General features: G+C 42.4%; 2 protein-coding genes across 3 annotated transcripts in view; one reads left to right on the top strand and one right to left on the bottom strand.

The window, feature by feature from the left end:
• Positions 1 to 1,444, top strand: part of LOC116055958 (putative monooxygenase p33MONOX) — a 14,429-nt gene extending 12,985 nt beyond the window's left edge. For both annotated transcript variants that reach the window (XM_031308037.2, XM_036008971.1), the window contains 2 exons: positions 1 to 927; positions 976 to 1,444. The exon at positions 1 to 927 is cut by the window's left edge. The gene's annotated coding sequence lies outside the window, so the exon portion shown is untranslated. The remainder of the gene's footprint in view (positions 928 to 975) is intronic.
• A 2,566-nt stretch (positions 1,445 to 4,010) lies between these two features.
• On the bottom strand, positions 4,011 to 15,551 carry LOC116055956 (rho GTPase-activating protein 22-like). Its single transcript, XM_031308035.2, has 9 exons — positions 15,422 to 15,551; positions 10,239 to 10,352; positions 9,314 to 9,521; positions 9,082 to 9,214; positions 7,111 to 7,184; positions 6,667 to 6,788; positions 6,358 to 6,592; positions 4,870 to 5,862; positions 4,011 to 4,750 (listed from the first exon to the last, which is right to left on the bottom strand). The coding sequence occupies exons 1-9, from the start codon at positions 15,471 to 15,473 to the stop codon at positions 4,510 to 4,512; spliced, it is 2,172 nt and encodes a 723-aa protein (XP_031163895.1). The 5' UTR covers positions 15,474 to 15,551; the 3' UTR covers positions 4,011 to 4,509.
• Between the last annotated feature and the right edge of the window lie 2,474 nt (positions 15,552 to 18,025).

Raw genomic sequence — 18,025 nt, forward strand, 5'->3', positions numbered from 1 at the left:
CAGTGTGTGAGCTCAGTTAACATGTCTGCCTCTGTTTTCTACCAACTGTCAAATATATAGTTTCTGTTTCTGGTGAGTTTTGGTGCTTAACAGCTGCAGTGTGCACTGTGACTAAAGAGATAGATGGTGTGCACACCGGCCGCATCCTGCAGAAACCTTGTGTCACTCAGAATAAGTGGAAGAGCTTTTCACAGACACTCTTTTGCTTTTTGGAGTTTAAGCATAAATGCAGTCATCAGTGCAAGGAAATGTTGAGAAAAATCTTGTCTGACAATACCAGAAAATAACTGAAGTACAGGGTTTTGTTCTAGAAACTGCAGCGAGATTTCAGCGGTTTGTCTCGCTAGAGGGGTGTCAAACATTCAAGTTAGTGTTGTAGTCAAGACCACCTAAACTAAGACCAAGTCATGACTTCCAGACTGTATCAAGACCAAGACAAGACCAAGACTTTAAGGGGTTGAGATCAAGTCTAGACCAAGACCAGACCAGTGCGAGTCCCACACTGCAAGACACACTTTAAAATAAAAATGTTGAACATGCAAACCGTAGGCACTCCTCCAATTGATCTGAAAGATCCACATTGATTATTCCCATAAAACACCCACAGAAAGCAAATTAAGATTCCTCTTAATTCACCTCTTTTACGTGTGTGGATGTATAAGCGTACCATGAGAAATGTCCTGATTAAATAATCATTGCAGAGGTGAATTTTATATGTGGGAATTTAATGGTATTACTGCAGTTGTGATCTTGACTGGTCTTGAAATAAAATCCTGATAAAAATGCAGTCTATCCCGAGACGAGACCTTCAAAAAGTGGTCTTGAGACCGGTCTTGAGTACTACAATACTACAGTACTAGTTTACTGCTAATAAATGGGTCTTTATACAAGGTTTCTGCAAGATGATGATGATGATTGTGTGTGTGTGTGTGTGTGTGTGTGTGTGTGTGTGTGTGTGTTTGTGGAGCTTTGTAGAGCTTTTCATCTGTTAAATGAAATGTAGCGCCTAGCTGATGTTATCATTTACTTTTATTATTAAGTGGAAGCAGACCTTTTGCTGGTAATAGATTCTATGTATTATGTGACACACAGCAGTGGAAGTAAAAAATGTCATGTCCCAGTCAATTGCCACCTGTAACTCTGCTGTCAGTCAGATGTTGTGTTGGATACAGAAGACAACACACTCTGCTTTCAGCAGCTGTAAATATTAAATGAATATGACTGTTTATGCTCCGTTAACATTTATGTTTATTAGTTTGTGTTCACAAGTGCTCTGTGTTTAAAGTGTGACGCTGTTCCCTTTAAATATCTACCTGACTGAAATATCAAATCTGAATCTCCTGTGTGTGGTGGTGTGACTCTGTAGTACAAATTGACTGAATTACAGTTTCTGTTTATCTGTTTGTCATTTTTTCAGTTGATGATAAAGAGACATTTTCCTTGATTTATACCGTTTCTGTGTTTCTTTGCCAAAACCTTTTTCATTGTTTTTACAACCGATCTTGCACGCCATTTCCACTCTTCTTCCACTGAATCTGACACAGTAGAACACTTCAAGTTTAAAGCTTTATTGCGTAACTTTTTGATATTAATGAACGTCCGTTACATTCAAGCCATTGCCAAATGAGTTGATACAAAACTAATTAAGACTATCAGCTCCACACAACTCTCTCTGTATTTCTCAGTATGGCTATGTTCAGGGCCCAGTTTTTCAAAAGTAATCCAGTGGGATTTCGGATCACAGAATGGATCAAATCTCTTGTAAATGGGTTTTTCAAAAGCAAAAGAAGGATTTCGAACTAAGATCAGAGCATGTAATCCGATCTTATCAAACCTGCCCTTTGGGGTTTTTCAAAACTTTGAACTCTGTTTGGGATCTATTTGATCCAAAAAAAAACAGGATGAACAGGAACAGGATTATCCTGATCCCATCAGAAGGGGGATTCAGTTGTGATTTTTCGAACCAAATAAAATCAGAGGTTTTTTTAAGTGAATGATCACAAAATCAATGTTTACTGATGATATATACAGTTCTTCATATTTGAAGCATATATGAAACATGTCACATCTAATGAGATATGGTAAACAAAACAAAACAAAAAATAAGGAATGTAAAATGTTTCTTTATGTATCATGTGGACACGCCGGCATTTTTGTTGTTGTTACTTAAAATTCCTCATGGGGGTGGTAGAAACTACGCACTATAGCTTTAACTGTTTACTACCTCCGCCAAGGAGGTCATGTTTTCGGCTCTGTTTGTCTGTTTTTGTTTGTCTGTCAGCAGGAATACAAAAAAAACCACTGGCCTGATTTTCATGACATTTTACATTTTAAGATGGGGCATGTGTGCTGCATTTTAAGATGGGGCATGTGTGCTGCATTTATGTGGTGTTGGAATAATCCTAAAAGTTACTTCTCAATCATAACTCCTCCATCATCAGCCAGAGAGGAGCATCCTGTCAGTCCTATCCTCCAAATCCGGAGATGTCACAGAATTTGGACAAACTAAAATTAGTCAGATTGTATTTCTTATCCCGAGGAAACCAGGAGACATCAGTGATAACCAATTAAATCAGATAATCTGTGAATTTATAGTCAGCCAGCCCCACTGGACACATGCATGTTCAAAACTGACAAATACACTGAAAATATTTGCTGATTATTATTATCAGAGTTTATTTTGGGGTAAAGCGTAGAGAGTGTTTTATTGCAAAAGCACCTTCATGCAGAGTAAACAAGACTTCTGGTGTCTTTATGTTTGAGAGGGTCCGTGTACACTTTCAGTCTTTGCGATGCCTCTCAAAATGTAAAAACAAAAACATCTTCACCCTGCTTCTGTTGGAGTGAAGTTTCAGTCTATAGGAATTCCTGAACAGCAAGTCAGTCTAGTTCCTGAGTTCCTCAATATATATTTTTACTATAGTGAAAAACAGTGTGTAGCCATATCTGTATCCTAAAGTAAACCAGTTATGCTCCAATAATACCGGTTGATTGATATGTTGTTTTTTTCCCAACAAGTCCCTCTATTTATCAGAGCAAGGACAACAGGACATGAGTCATGAATTTCCATTTAAGTTGGTCCTGAGTTGTGAAAAACAAAAGAAACAGACATTGAGATTTTCCACAAATGTTCCCTGTGCTCTAGCTTATATTAGCTGACCACTTAGTACAACTGTCTGTATTTCGGGGTTAATAAATACGTGAAAAAGATTTGTGTTTAGTACAGTGTCTGCTGCCTTGATGAGGCAAATGGTGGTGGCGAATGGTGCTTGAATTTCCCACATGGAATTCAAACTCGTTTGTCCTTTCCATTTAGATGATACAGTTTATGGTAGTTACTGAAAAACTTCATCTCTCTGACATCTCTGGAATATAACTATTTAAGTTTTCTAAAGCCTTAATGCAGAATTCACAACTTTGGCTACGATTTTCCTGTCCCAGATACATTATTTTGGTCAGAGACTGAAACTCTTGTGTTGGAAGGGAATGAACGCTTTCTCCCATCACAACGGATTGTCTAGTTTGAGCCGTTCCGCGACGCATCTTGACCTTGATGTGTACTTTCCCAGATGCTATGACAGTAAACATCAGTGATGTTTGGTTGACTTTCTTGGAGACAAGTCTGAGACGGTACCCACTAAGATTGTCAGTTAAACAAGGGTGGGAAAAGGCGGGAGGCAGCGAACAATCAAAAACAACATAACATGGCTTTATAAAAAGGCAAAGACCAACATTAGTGTTCCATGTGTTATGTGGACATGGACCGATGGACTCTGACCTCGAATTCTGGCAACATGCACTCCAGTAGCAGTTCTCTCTTACTGGAATAATCTTGAAATCTGAGATCAGTTGTGAATGTCAATGTGACACTACAAAACATCTTGTAGTGTGAGCAGCAGTTCTGACATCCTGAAATACTGTATAGGCTGGAGGACAAGCTCTTAGTTTCCTTCCTCTTCTAGATCTTGGTTGTTCAGGAACAGTTTGTTTTCTCAAATGAGACCAATACCTCAACTCAGGCTTTCTGGAAAGACGTATTTGCATAAAAGAAGACCCTTAGAGTGTCCATCAGTTGCTCCAGTAAACCAGTCCAACAGCTCCTAGATGGGGAAGTCCAGACATTCACAGGTGAAGAAGCTTGCCAACGTCCATAACTACTCTTTAAAGTTAAACTTTTTTGCATTCTTCTGGAAACCGTGAACTTCACCTACTCAGTCTGAGGCTAACTTGAAATTACACAAACATTTATTTATTTAGAGTGCCTTCTGGATTGGACAATAACATTTAATTCCTTGCCCTCATTGTTTAATTCAGGGGTTGCTGCCATATGATGAACTTAGAGGAGTTGGATCTCCTGTCGAGATCTTTCACTCTTTCCCACTGTTCATCCATCCATCCTTCAAATTAAGCTCTGTGCAACAACAACCCCTCTCTCCCTGTCTTATCCCCCGACCTATCCAAACACTTAGATAGATAGATGAAAGAATTCATCTATCTTTTTATCCATCTTCAAAGACTCGCTCCTCCTCTTCCTCCTTCATCCCCTCCTCTTCTTTTGATATCTCCATGCATTTGGAAGAACAGCTCCATCTCTCTCTGCAGCGTGTTGTTTCGGAGGTCGGCGTCTGCTTTGGCTCGCTCCATGTTGCGGATTTTGATCTCGGCTACGCTTCGGCTACGCTTCTGCTGCTCCAGACTGAGCCGCAGTACCGCAACCTGCCGCTCCAGGACGTCATTACAGCGCTCCAACCTGCAATACGCACAAATACCATATAGTACATACACTTATACAACAAACACTAGCTACATGTCACATTTGTGAAATAGCAGGCCACTTGTATACATTTCCTCTTTGTGCTGGTGTCTCACCTTTGTATCCTGGCCTGGTACTCAACCTTCTGCTGTGCCATCTGCTGCCGCAGCTCAGCCAGGAGTGAGTGAATGTCCCTGGGCTGTGAGTCAGGCTCAGGCCCCTGGAAGTCTGGAGGACCAGAGGGGAGGAACACCTCTGAGCTGCCCGTACTTAGAGGGCTGTCACTGAGTACAGAACAGGAGGCTGGGGAGTTAGGGTGGTGGACGTCGTCACCATCATCATCATCATCCTCATTATTATAATCATCATCAACGTCTTCATCATTGTCATGTTTGTCTTCATGATCGTCATTATCACTGTTTTCCTCTTCTGCTACCTGACTTGAAGGTAATCTTTTAAGTCTCTTTGGTGACACGTCCGGACTAACCGCTCCCAATGCATCACTGCACTCGTCCAATGGTAGAACCTCACAGGAAGACCATGAAGAGGATGAGTCCCTTGTCTGCCCTGCCTCCTCTACCTCTACCTGCTCTTCACAAGTTCCAATATGGCCTCCTGAATCGTTGGTTTCAAAATGTCCACCAGTGACGTCCTCCATCCTCTGACGTAAAGACCCTCTGTCCAAGTTGTCATAGGCAGAAAGGTTGCTGTCCTCCTGAGCCTCACTGCTGCCCTCGCTGGCTGTTCTTGGCACTGCACCATCTTCCTCTGCAGCACCAGAGCTCCAGAAGCCAGCACTTGCCCCTGTCGTGCCAGGCCAGGCCTTTGCCCAGCTCATGAGCATCGGTCTGGGTTTGGAGCTGTCTGGCAGTTGGTCTTGTAGCTGGAGGCTGTTTGTAGAGGCTTGAACATTTGCAGGGGATGGTCCTTGGCCCATGTGGTACTGGTGATAATCCTTGTTGTGTCTGTCAGAGTGGTGCTGAAGGGGCTGACTGGAGGAGGGCAAGGGGTAGAAGCAGTTCTCTGGGTGTGAGGAGGTGTAGCGATGGCCGAGAAGTCTCTTCCGGCCAAAGGATACGTCTGATTTGGCAGCAGCAGAGTAGATGCAACTACAGAAAGCAGGGAAAGGAAGGTTAGACTTTCAAGATGATCCATTTTTTAAAATGAAATCACTGCACTAGCAAGGACCAACATTACAACAGTATGTGATAAATGTTTTATCATTTAAGGTAGAATTGGACATTAAAGATGGATGTGTGTGAGAAAAGGGATGAAAGTAGGAAGAAAATGTCATTGGTTTGGCATGTCTAGGACAAAAGAATAAAAGGCCAGGAAAGAGGAGACCCAGTGGGGATCCATTACTTGTCTCCCTCTCTCTCTGTGTTAATGATGTTCTCGAGTTTTTCCTATTGTGTTTTGTTTTGTAGGCACTTGAAAGTTGCTAGTTGCCAGAGCACGCAGATAGACTGTGAGTCTGTGAGATGTTTATCAGAATCAGAATCAGAATACTTTATTGATCCCCTCAGGGAAATTTTAGTTACAGTTGCTTATATGAGATGTTGTGGGGTTGATGGCGAAGCTTTGTTAAAGCTGGACTGTTGCACCTGGAGTTCTGTTCGTCTGCACCAGGCTGTCCTGACTCTCTGGAACGCTCAACGATGAGAGGCATAGACAGCTGGCGGAGGCAGGGCGACGGGTGGAGATGAGGCTGCCTCAGAGCACTTGGTGATGCATGTGAACCTCCAGGTGGACGGGCGGAGATGAGTGGGGGGACTTTGGCAAACAGAGACTCATGCTCTCTGATCAGCTCCAACATCAGCACCTGGACCAGTACTGCACCTAGGACACACGTAGAGACATTAAGACATTCTTCAAAAAAATGAATAATTAATCAATTATATTGTGCTGTCTACCTCCCATGATGCTTTGTGGGTCTTCAGCTTTGGCTCGAAGGATGTTTGGCCCAAACACAGTGGCCAAGTTCTGGCCAGTCATCTTGTTGCTGCTGGAGAAACTCTGGACCTCATTTAGAAACCTGCGTTTTAAATGCTGAAATCAGTCAACAACATGCATTTCCACCACCCATGTAAAACATAAACAAAAGACTGCCATTTTTTAACCAAGTTTAACCATTAACATTATATAACATTATATATATAACATATAACATATATATATATATATATATATATATAACACATATATATAACACATATATATATATATATATATATAAAACACATATATATATATATATAACACATATACATATAACGCTTTTTTTCAAAACAAGACAAGTACTTGAATGAAAACCTAGCTACAGTACAGACTGTCAGTCTAAATAACAAGGTGCTTACTGGCAGATAAAGTTGAGTAGGTTGAAGTTTGCAACTGGCAACTCATGAAGAAGATTCCTCAACTCCCCCAAAACCTGAGGGGGGAATAATAAGAGGATGGATTCAGGAACGGGGAAAAAAAAGAAGGAAGAAAGGACGTTTTTTTTTTCCTTTATCGGTGCCAACCATAGACTGTTAATATTCATGGACAACACATCCGGTTCGGCAAATGCGGAAGTGCCTTAAACCTGCCTTCTATCTGAATTCCAGCAGGGGGCGACACGTGCGGTTGCAAAAGGAGGTCGTAAATTGTAATTCTCGCCAAAATGCAACCTAGGGTCTTTTTGTGAATGTACCTGAATCAAACTTTCATTTAAAAGCATATTTAGGACGGAATCGCCACTTTTATCTATTTTTAAAACATTAAGAAGGCTCAACACAACATGAAACTTTGCTCGAAGTATCACCAGGGGCTCTACACCTTAACGAAAGCATTGACAACATTGTTTGTGTACCCAGAGTTTACTAAAAAGAGAGGTTTTGAACAACTCACCGTAGGGCTTGTTGTTTCCGGCCACTACCACCTCGGCAGTCAAAACGAGTTGCTATCCGAATGCGAATGAACAGACTCCATATGAGGCTTCTTTTTCAACTATCTAACGAGGTCAATATTGTTTTTCATTTTTTTTCATTTATATGGAAGCTTTAGGAGCTTTCCATCTTTACTCTCCTCCCTGTTATGTTGCATTCGGAAATCGATTGTTTTTGACTGATAAAATGGCTGCGGCCGGAAACAACAAGACCTACGGTGAGTTGTTCAAAACCTCTCTTTTTAGGAAACTCTGGGTACACAAACAATGTTGTCAATGCTTTCATTAAGGTGTAGAGACCCTGGTGATACTTCGAGCAAAGTTTCATGTTGTGTCGAGCCTTCTTAGTGTTTTAAAAATATCTATTTTGAGGCTAGCATAAAAGTGCCCCTAGCACTCCCATTCAAAAGGCCACTTGACCGAAAAACGAAAACACGGTACATCTTAAAAGTGGCGCTTCCGTCCTAAATATGCTTTTAAATGAAAGTTTGACTCAGGTACATTCACAAAAAGAACCTAGGTTGCATTTTGGTGAGAGTTACGATTTTAAAATCGGCGATAAAGCAGGGGGTGTTTTAGGGCGTGGCTATGATGTGATTGCCAGTGAAAGTGTGTAACGTAACGTAGAGTGTAAGCAGCTCCTCCCTCACTCCTCCCTCTTGTCTAAAATTGTTACATCCGCAACCAGGATGGCTGTGGCCATAACGGCAAACTCGACAACGGCAGATCTCCACAAACCAATAGGGTGACATCACACGCGCTGTCCATTAATATACAGTCTATGGTGCCAACCTGCTAAATGTTGTTTATATATTTACTGGAGGGGAAAGTTTACATGCTACTGTATGCCATTTAAGTGGCAGCAATTAACCAGCTAAAGAAGATAGCTGATAGAATAATTATAAAAAATATATTTATTAAAAAAGGGGGCTTTGCCAATTGATTTTTGTTCAGCCTCATTAATAAACTGTAAGAAATACTGAAATTATAGATAACTGTACCTTTAGAGTAACTTAAAGCGATAGTTGAGCTTTTTTGAAGTTGGGTTGGATGAGGTACTTCAGTGTATTACCAACCTTTTGTTCAGTGTCTAAAATATGTTTAGCTGCTGCCCCCATCCACAGCAGTACATTGCTTAGCTTCCGTGTCAATACTCATGTCTGCTTCCCCAAACTGGGGGTGTGTTGACCGCCCTCTACTGTAGGAAATACACTTACTATGGATAAGTAGGCCTACCTCATACAACCCCACTTCAAAATATCCCAAGAGCAGTGTTGCCCTTTGTGGTTGAGCAGGCAGGTGAGCTGAGTTAAACCACTAGAGATCAGCAACAACAAGATTTCCAGGGGGTGTTAAGCTGCGCTATGAATTATTTGAATGTTGTGCACAGAGCTGCAGTTACCAGTGTGCGGTCACTCGACAGCTTCTGACCACAGAGCAAGAAGTCCTGGTATCGTCTGTAAGGAACCAGAGGCTCCGGCAGCTGTCTGAGGTAGAGCTTCAGCAGTGACGCCACCGTGTGGACGTCTGTGCTACTGCAGGCAAAACACACAGCAAGCTAACTTCTTTCACAAAACCTTTTTAAGAACAAGTGATCAGAAAACAGTACAGTACAAAAAACTGAGGGATTGTACCTGTCGAAGGAAGGTCTCTCCCCTGCATCAAAAGCCTCCTGCAGCTCTTTGACCAGACTGGACTGTCCCGGCTGGCGAAACAAGCCCACTTCATGCAAACCACGCTCCCTGATGAAGTTCACACACTGCTCCACCACTAAAGGAACTAAACGTACCCCATAACGTCGCTCATATAACACCGTCTCCTCCAGACGCTGACCAAAGACCCCTGCAAGAGAGGAAGATTTTTAATAGAGCTAAGTTCCACCATCCAATCAGAAACAAGAGGTAAGGTCTTTGAAAATCTTTCACATTGCTAAAAAAAAAAAGAAAGAAACCAGAATGCAGAGTGAGACATGTAGCTGGCTTGTCATATTGCGTGTTTAGGTGACCTTAGTCTGGATCAAAGGAAGTACATTTCCAGGATATGGATGTCCCTCACCTTTAGCTCTCTGTGTGTTGCTGTTCTCAAACTAATTATGCTATGACAAAAAAAAACAAAAAAACAAAAACAAACTTTGAGCTAGCAAGCTACACGCTGAAAATGGCAACTTTTGAGGAAGATTTGGCCTGCTCAGGAAATGATTGTAAATATTTACAAAGAATATGTTTACAGCATTTACTATCTAACTGAAATTATGAAATTTTGGGAGCGATTGGTGGGGATTGCTATGGACGAGGTACCATTAAATTATGTTTAACCATGTATGCAGCTAATTTAAATAGGTCACGTTACTATATTGTGTGGACTTTGAGGGGTGCAAGTTTTCCACCAAAACAAGGTCCTTCCTGAGACCATTTTGCAGAGCCACCATCTCTGTGTTCGGAGCTTAGCACTACCCAAGACGATTGTGATTGGTTTAAAGAAATGCAAACAACCCAGAGCGTTTTTTTCTTCTATCCCAGAATGTATATGTGGTGTGGCCACAACCTAAGGTGTACTTACCTGTGAAAGGGATCCAGACCCCCTTGTTGAGGCTCTTCAGCCACTCGTCACCTTGACCGGCACTGTTGGAGAGGAAGAAATACGAGCCTGGGCTGGCCAACACGTCTCTGTTACCTGCACATACACAAACAGGGCTGTTTTTAGGGAGTTTGTCCAAGTCAAGTCTCAAGTTTTTATAACTAAGTCAAAATGCAAGCCAAGTTGCAAGTCAATCACCGCTGACCATAACAATTACACAATGCTAATGTAGTATACTTCAAGTGCATTCAAAAGTTTTCTATTTGGTTTAGTGTACCTTTTTATGCTAGTGTGTTATGCTAGTAGTAGCTAATGAAGCTTTGAGCCGCTACCCACAACCATAGACTGTAGTCTATGCCCACAACCCCAGATTTTGTTTCACATGGAAACAGACTTTGAGGAGTGAATTGGCACACTTCCCCTTTATGCCTTGTTTCCACACGGTTTTGTTTGGGGTCCCTAACTCCGTAAAGTATACGAAGTATGCCCCCTAGTGTTTAACGCAAGAAAATGCTAACTTCCTGTGGCATACTGTGCATACGATCTGTCCGAAGTGTGCTTCAACATACTAAATTCCAATCTAAAAAAAAGCAGGACGAGTTTCGCAAACACAATATTTAGGTTTAGTTAGGCTTAGGCACAAAACTACTAGCCTGGTCCTACCAGACTCTCGTACATTTCATTTGTACAGAGAGTCTGGCCTCTCTCCATTGACAAGTGTTAACTTCCTTGAAGGTGGGTACTCTCTTGAAGTTCAAAACTATTGGATCTGCCCAGAGCCACTCTGGATCTGCCATAACCAATCGTTAACGTTTGGTCGTGACGTATGTCATGCGCATGTGCAACAAGAGAGGAGACTGTCAAGGCTATTAGCCTTAGCACCTAGCATTAGCCTAAGCCAACTCCTTCACCACTAACAGAGCGAGCTGGAAAATCAAACTTTTCCCGAACCCCGTGGGAGGAGAGCCACAACATCATGGCCACCGACAAAACTCAGCAAAGATTGTCCTTCCTCGGGCTTTAACTTCTGGATATTCGGCAGCGTTGCCACAACGGACACAATGGCTTCGCTCACATCTTTCTCCGCCGCAACTCTAGCGCACGGCCTCAACGTCATCGTTCTCAGCCACTCCCTCTGTTCGCTGATTGGACCGGTAAAGATTTGGCTGGAGAAAACCCAAGACTATACCAAAGCCCGTCTACGGAAAGCCGTTCCACTCCCTATTAAGCCCCGTTGTACCTACTTTGGTTGCAGTTCCACCAGAGTTCCACTGGGAGTGATCACGGTCCAGTGCAAAATTAATGGGACCCTATGGAGCTAGACGGCTAAATTTGTCTCTTTCGCCTGATTTTCGTTGAGAAATCTCAGATTTGATTGTAGTTTTTGCAAGTTCAACATGGATTATAGGTCGAAAGTTGAATGAACGAGTACTTATGCCCTTTCGATTTGTTACAGGTTGAGTCGTTGTTGCCCATAACACGCTAGCATTCTGCTAATGAATGCTGATTGGTCAGTGAAGGACTGATTACGATCGGAGATCCCGCTTGATGGCATCCGAAGCAGAACCAGAATGCCAGAGTGAATATTTCGGCATGGTCTTTAAAACATTAGCAAACCTCTTTCTAGCACGTGTATTGACAGGGAGAGTCTAACCTGTCAGCTGTGTTGTCGATGCCTCGAGAGAAAAAAGGAAGCGACTCAGAGCTTGCCGTAAAGCAGAATCTCTGGCCGTATATGTGTATGACGTCATTGACATTTTAAAAGGCTTTTTAGAACAAAAAAGCCACTTTAAAAAAATCTAACACCCAGCAGTGGGTATTTTCTTAGCCTCCCCTTTCAAATGCAACATTCAAATTACTAGACAAAAAATGATATCCTGAGAAAAGTGGATTTTGAGGGGTATAGCGCCATAGAGTCCCATTCATTCTGCACTGGCCTGTGAGCGCCCCCTATATGGAACTCTGGTGGAACTGCAACCAGTTCAGAAGCCGGAAGTAACGAGAGAGTGGAACTTCTTCCCATATTAGAAATTCTTTGACTATACCTGTCGGTACACGATCCGTTCTGCACATGCGCAAGATAATACTGTTTTACCGAGGATACGACCTGCACGATCTGTTCCACGCTAGCCTATGGCTAGCCTCCACCGGAAAGCTAGCGTTAGTTTAGCTAACAGCTAATTCGGCTAACCGCTAGCTGACAGCTAGATTCAGTCTAAAATAACGTTAACTCAAACGTAATGGGAAAAGCAGGCTACAGCTAAATTAAGACTTCACAGTAATAACAATAAAGACAAGTATTGAGTGATTGTATTTTAAATGAGTACAAGTAAAGTAGAACTGACGTAACAGCTGTTATATATGTTAGGTGTTATATATGTCAACGTTTATTTTCAAGTTTTATTTTGAGGGTCTTTTAAAGTTATTACATGCTGTCTCAGCTAGCAGTTAGCCGAATTAGCTGTTAGCTAAACTAACGTTAGCTTGCCTGTGGAGGCTAACGGCAGACCACTACAATCAGCTAGCGGTTAGCCGAATTAGCTGTTAGCTAAACTAACGTTAGCTTGGCTGTCGACCGGAAGCGTGGAACAGATCGTGCAGTGTCGTAAATCCTCGTACAACCGCGCATGCGCGAACATTTTGCGCATGTGCAGAACGGATCGTGCAGGCAGAACGGATCGTGTACCGACAATACCAAAGAATTTCTAATATGGGAAGAAGTTCCACTCTCTCGTTACTTCCGGCTTCTGAACTGGTTGCAGTTCCACCAGAGTTCCATATAGGGGGCGCTCACAGGCCAGTGCAGAATGAATGGGACTCTATGGAGCTATACCCCTCAAAATCCACTTTTCTCAGAATATAATTTTTTGTCTAGTAATTTGAATGTTGCATTTAAAAGGGGAGGCTAAGAAAATACACACTGCTGGGTGTTAGATTTTTTTAAAGTGGCTTTTTTGTTCTAAAAAGCCTTTTAAAATGTCAATGACGTCATACACATATACGGCCAGAGATTCTGCTTTACGGCAAGTTCTGAGTCGCTTCCTTTTTTCTCTCGAGGCCTCGACAACACAGCTGACAGATTAGGCTCTCCCTGTCAATACACGTGCTAGAAAGAGGTTTGCTAATGTTTTAAAGACCACGCCGAAATATTCACTCTGGCATTCTGGTTCTGCTTCATATGCCGTCAAGCGGGATCTCCGATCGTAATCAGTCCTTCACTGACCAATCAGCATTCATTAGCAGAATGCTAGCGTGTTATGGGCAACAACGACTCAACCTGTAACAAATCGAAAGGGCATAAGTACTCGTTCATTCAACTTTTGACCTATAATCCATGTTGAACTTGCAAAAACTACAATCAAATCTGAGATTTCTCAACGACAATCAGGCGAAAGAGACAAATTTAGCCGTCTAGCTCCATAGGGTCCCATTCATTTTGCACTGGACCGTGATCACCCCCAGTGGAACTCTGGTGGAACTGCAACCAAAGTAGGTACAATGGGGCTTAATAGGGAGTGGAACGGCTTTCCGTAGACGGGCTTTGGACAATACCCAGTGCTTAATTTGTAAAGTGCAAGGTCCCGGAGCGCAGAGGGGGGGTGGATCCGGCGACTCAAAACGGGGGTTGGAGGTAACGGAACCAAAAAAAAATATTACACTGCCTACGTAGCTTCTCTGACTCTGACTAAAAAAGCCTAAACAACGCTGTGTGTACATCAGGGCAATGTTTATTTTTTATTTCAGAATGTGCACTGCATCGGTGCAAAATGTAAAAAAAAATTAAAAATAGGTACACTGCACAAGCAGCAATTATCCATCGGACAATTAAAACAAAAAACCCACCGTGGTCTCCACATTCTTGATCGGCAGAAACGATTTTTGCTTGTTTGGGATCCGACTGGCCAGCGTATTTGAAAAAGTTAAGCAAACGTTGTTGTCTTTTTGACATTTTTCCCCTGAGTGAAACGAGGCTAACAGCAATCTCAACCAGCACAACCGCCTGTGTCACTTCAAGTGCAGCGCCGCGCTGTTGAAGTGCCGATCCCCTCCCTCCGTCCTTCTCCCCCCTCTGCCTCCCCTCCCTCCGTCCTTCTCCCCCCTCTGTCTTACCCTGAAAATTCACCTCAAAACGCATCGAAAATGCAAACACAAGACTTTTGTGGAACTCCAATGGGGAATAAAGACTAACAAGACAGATAACAACATTGAACACTACACAAACAGTAGTTTATTTGTTTTCATTTAGGCGATTCATTTTTCATAGTGACACAGGAGGTGCCGGATCCAATAAAAAAGGTTCCGGATCCAACGTCGGAGGTGCCGCAACATGTTCCGGCGTGTTCCGGCTCAAATTAAGCCCTGACTATACCGCAAACCCAGACGGAGTACTGAAGCGAAATGAAAATTGAGCGGAAGTAAGTAGGAGGGCGGAGCCAGGCTACAAAACTACTTGTTTAAGAGAAAGAAAGATGGTGGTCATGGTTAAAATGTCACAAAGCACATGGTTGCTAGAGGACCTTGTCAGGTAAATGTCTATAATTTTAGCAAATGCTGTCTTTTTTTAATGTGAGGTCAGTGTCATATTTTATTACCCACCTCCCCCTGAAATTTGATCCTGTCCGAATGGGGATTAAGAAAGTAACACCACGACCAAAGACATGGTGTTACAAATGACATGAATCTTAACAAAAAACAAATAAGTAACATGGGACCACTCATGTCATATTTCTATTAACCCACACAATCAGCCACCATAATAGCACACACACACACACACACACACACACACACCAAATAGGCTACATTCTCTCCACCACCCCATCCCTATCTTCATCTAATTAACACACTTATCCCCATCTTCTTCCCCATCTCCCATCCTGCACCACTTTCTGTCCTCCTCAAAGTCACATCATACATATATGTATGAAACACACACACACACACACACACACACACACACACACACACACACACACACACACACACACACACACACACACAAAGTCACCTCACCTCAGATAGAAGACCCTGAGTCAGCATTTAACAGATAGGCCTATCACTGAAGGGCAACACACAATCACACAAAGCTAGAGTCCTGGAGGGATTAACAAACAATATGTTGATGGCATGTACTGTATGTGTGTGAGTGCGTGCATGCGTCTCACCTTTGTGGCCTGTACTGTCATGTTTCCAGGACTTGAAGCAGCTGAGTCCCATGCTGCAGCGCTCCTGCTCCGGTCGCTATGGTAACAGTTGTAGATGCTCAGCGTAAATAAGACACAACGATGTGAACGTTTTTTGGGTGAGACAGCAGCGGTGCATAAAAAAACTGCATCACTTATGATTTTTCTTTCGTCACGCTTCAGTCTTGGGTCCCTAGTATCGCCCAGATTCCTAGTTTTAGCTATCGGACTTAGGCAGATTGTGGAAAGTTCTTTGCTTTTAACATCCTGGTAGATGTATGGCCATGGAAAGTTGTTCCTGGGGGGAAAAAATCTTTTTAAAAAAACAGGTTCCTGGATGGATTTAAGTGGATATAGTGTCTTTTTAGTTGATATATTTACAGAGAGGTCCTTTGTAGATGTTTAACTTTACTTTGAAGAACTTTAATGAGAGGTTCATGGTTCTTGGTGGATATAGTGCCTTTAAAAAAAGAGATTCCAGTTGAAATTCCAAATTCCAAGCTGAAACCCCTTGAAAGAGTAAGAGGATAGTTAATATTTAAAGCCTAAAGGGAGGTTCCAGGTAGTTATATAGTTCCTGGTGGATTTTGAATATTATCATGTAGATAATTCAGCCTTAAAAAGAAATTTTCAAATGGGCGTTTAAACATTTTTGAAAGGTTTCAGGTGGAGTTCCAGTTAGTTGAACTTTCTGCAGATGTTTACCCTTGCAGGGAGGTTCCTGGTGTTCATGCTAACCTCTAGTTAGCTTAGATTGACATAAAGCCTTGAAGAGAGGATCATGGTAGATATAGAACCTTAAAAAACAGAGTTTTTTTGTAAGGTTTACACCTTAAATAGAGCTTTTTCTTGTGGATGTGGAGCCTTACAGAGAGATTTTACCTCAAAGGGAGGAGTGTCTGATGGGCACCAAGCCTTAAAGGGAGAACTTTGGATACAGGATCACACCTTTAGCAGCAGCTTCTGGTGGGCAAATTCTTGACGAGAAGTTCCAGGGTGTAGTCTTCAAAAGAGGTTCTGTGTGGAAATACACTTTAAAGAGAATAACTTGAGGAGAGATTATTGATGAATCAGCCTTTAAGCAAAGTTCTTGCTGAAGATGGCGTCACAGAGAGAGAAAGGTCCCAGGAAGTTGCAATCTTTCCCAAATCAGCAACTCTTCTTTGACTATTATTATAATATTTTCTCTTTGGAAATCTCCATTGGCTTTGGATGCACAGACAGTTTCAGTTCATTTACTCAACAAAATCAACTTTTTCCAGCATGTAGTATCTCCAGCCTCCTCAAAAACACTCACTCAATCACTGGTTTCTGAAAAAAATCCTGACGAATACAAGTTCAAAACGATTGAGACACATAATTTCAGCATACACATGTGCAGTGCTGCTTAGTGAGCAAGACAACCTGCAAAATGTTCCAGGTTGCAGAAAATTCTTCAGAAAGGATGTGTTGGTTTCTCTTGGTAGAACTTCTCTTAAACATCAGCATTTACCACAAAAAGGACCATTTAGGGTGCATTCGTCCATATTTCCAGAACCCCAGACACCCGGTCTTCATTTGTCCTCTTGATGCTTTAAATGGGACAGAGAATGCTTTTCACATGCACAGACTCAAAACTGTCTCTATAGCACCAGGAGTAAGATGTCTGACTTTGTTTCCTTTCTTTGGAGTACATCATGATTACTTTCCCACTATATGAGACACAGGATTAGCATAATTCCAGTCTCTTTCTCTGTACTTCTCTCTTTCTATATTATATGTTCTGTCAGCAGCTGACGAAATGTTAAACCATCCAGACATTTTAATCTCTTTATCCTCGTTTCTTCCAGCCATGAAGTCAAACTACTCCATCGTCCATCAGGATGGAGACAGTCTTAGTATAGCCTCCTGCATCCTCCCTCCTTCCTTGTCTCCCTCTCTGTCTTTTGCTGTATTAGCTCTTTAACTGGCCCTGCTCCATTTCCAGAACACAGTCTACACATCCGAATGTCCAAGTCTTCGTCATCCCCGTCCTTCTCCCCCTTCGCTCCGTCCCCTTTTTCTTCCTATCTGTCTCTCCCGTTGTCCCTCTCTTTGTCCCCGTCTAGCTCGTCCTTCTGTCTTGTACCAACTATCCTTATCCTCTCTCTCTCTCTATCTCTCTCTGTCTGTCTGTCTGTCTCGCTCTCTCTCCATTTCCCAGCAATGTGTGTGGCCCCTTGTTGCCCCCCTCCCCATTTACCTCATCAATAACCATGCTGTGTGTGTGTGTGTGTGTGTGTGTGTGTGAAGGGTGCATTAGGAAAATTGGTTCTCTGCGACGCAGCGCTGTTTTACCAAAGTAATCACAGCTGAGAGAGAGAGTGAGTGAGAGAGAGAGAGAGAGAGAGAGAGAGAGAGAGAGAGAGAGATGATCTGGCTCAAATTCTGCTGCTGCTCAAGTATGCTGCAGCACACACACACACACACTGTCACCATGATTCAAGTGGACATAAAAGCGAGAAAGGCTTGTCGGCCCAGTCGACTTTTGAACTCAATTAAAGTATGAGGATCTCTCTCTCTCTCTCTCTAAATACAGTCCAATTCAATAAATGAATTGGCCTAAAG

This window comes from Sander lucioperca, chromosome 13 (genome assembly GCF_008315115.2).
Source record: "Sander lucioperca isolate FBNREF2018 chromosome 13, SLUC_FBN_1.2, whole genome shotgun sequence".
Taxonomy (NCBI): domain Eukaryota; kingdom Metazoa; phylum Chordata; class Actinopteri; order Perciformes; family Percidae; genus Sander; species Sander lucioperca.

What these genes read in the sequence shown, in the direction of transcription:
- LOC116055956 (XM_031308035.2), bottom strand. Translation starts at nt 15,473, where the DNA reads ATGGGACTCAGCTGCTTCAAGTCCTGGAAACATGACAGTACAGGCCAC. An exon ending in GGTCTGGATCCCTTTCACAG is followed by an intron (nt 9,522 to 10,238) that starts GTAAGTACACCT and finishes CCTCTCTTGCAG; the next exon opens with GGGTCTTTGGTCAGCGTCTG. An exon ending in TACCAGGCCAGGATACAAAG is followed by an intron (nt 4,751 to 4,869) that starts GTGAGACACCAG and finishes TGCGTATTGCAG; the next exon opens with GTTGGAGCGCTGTAATGACG.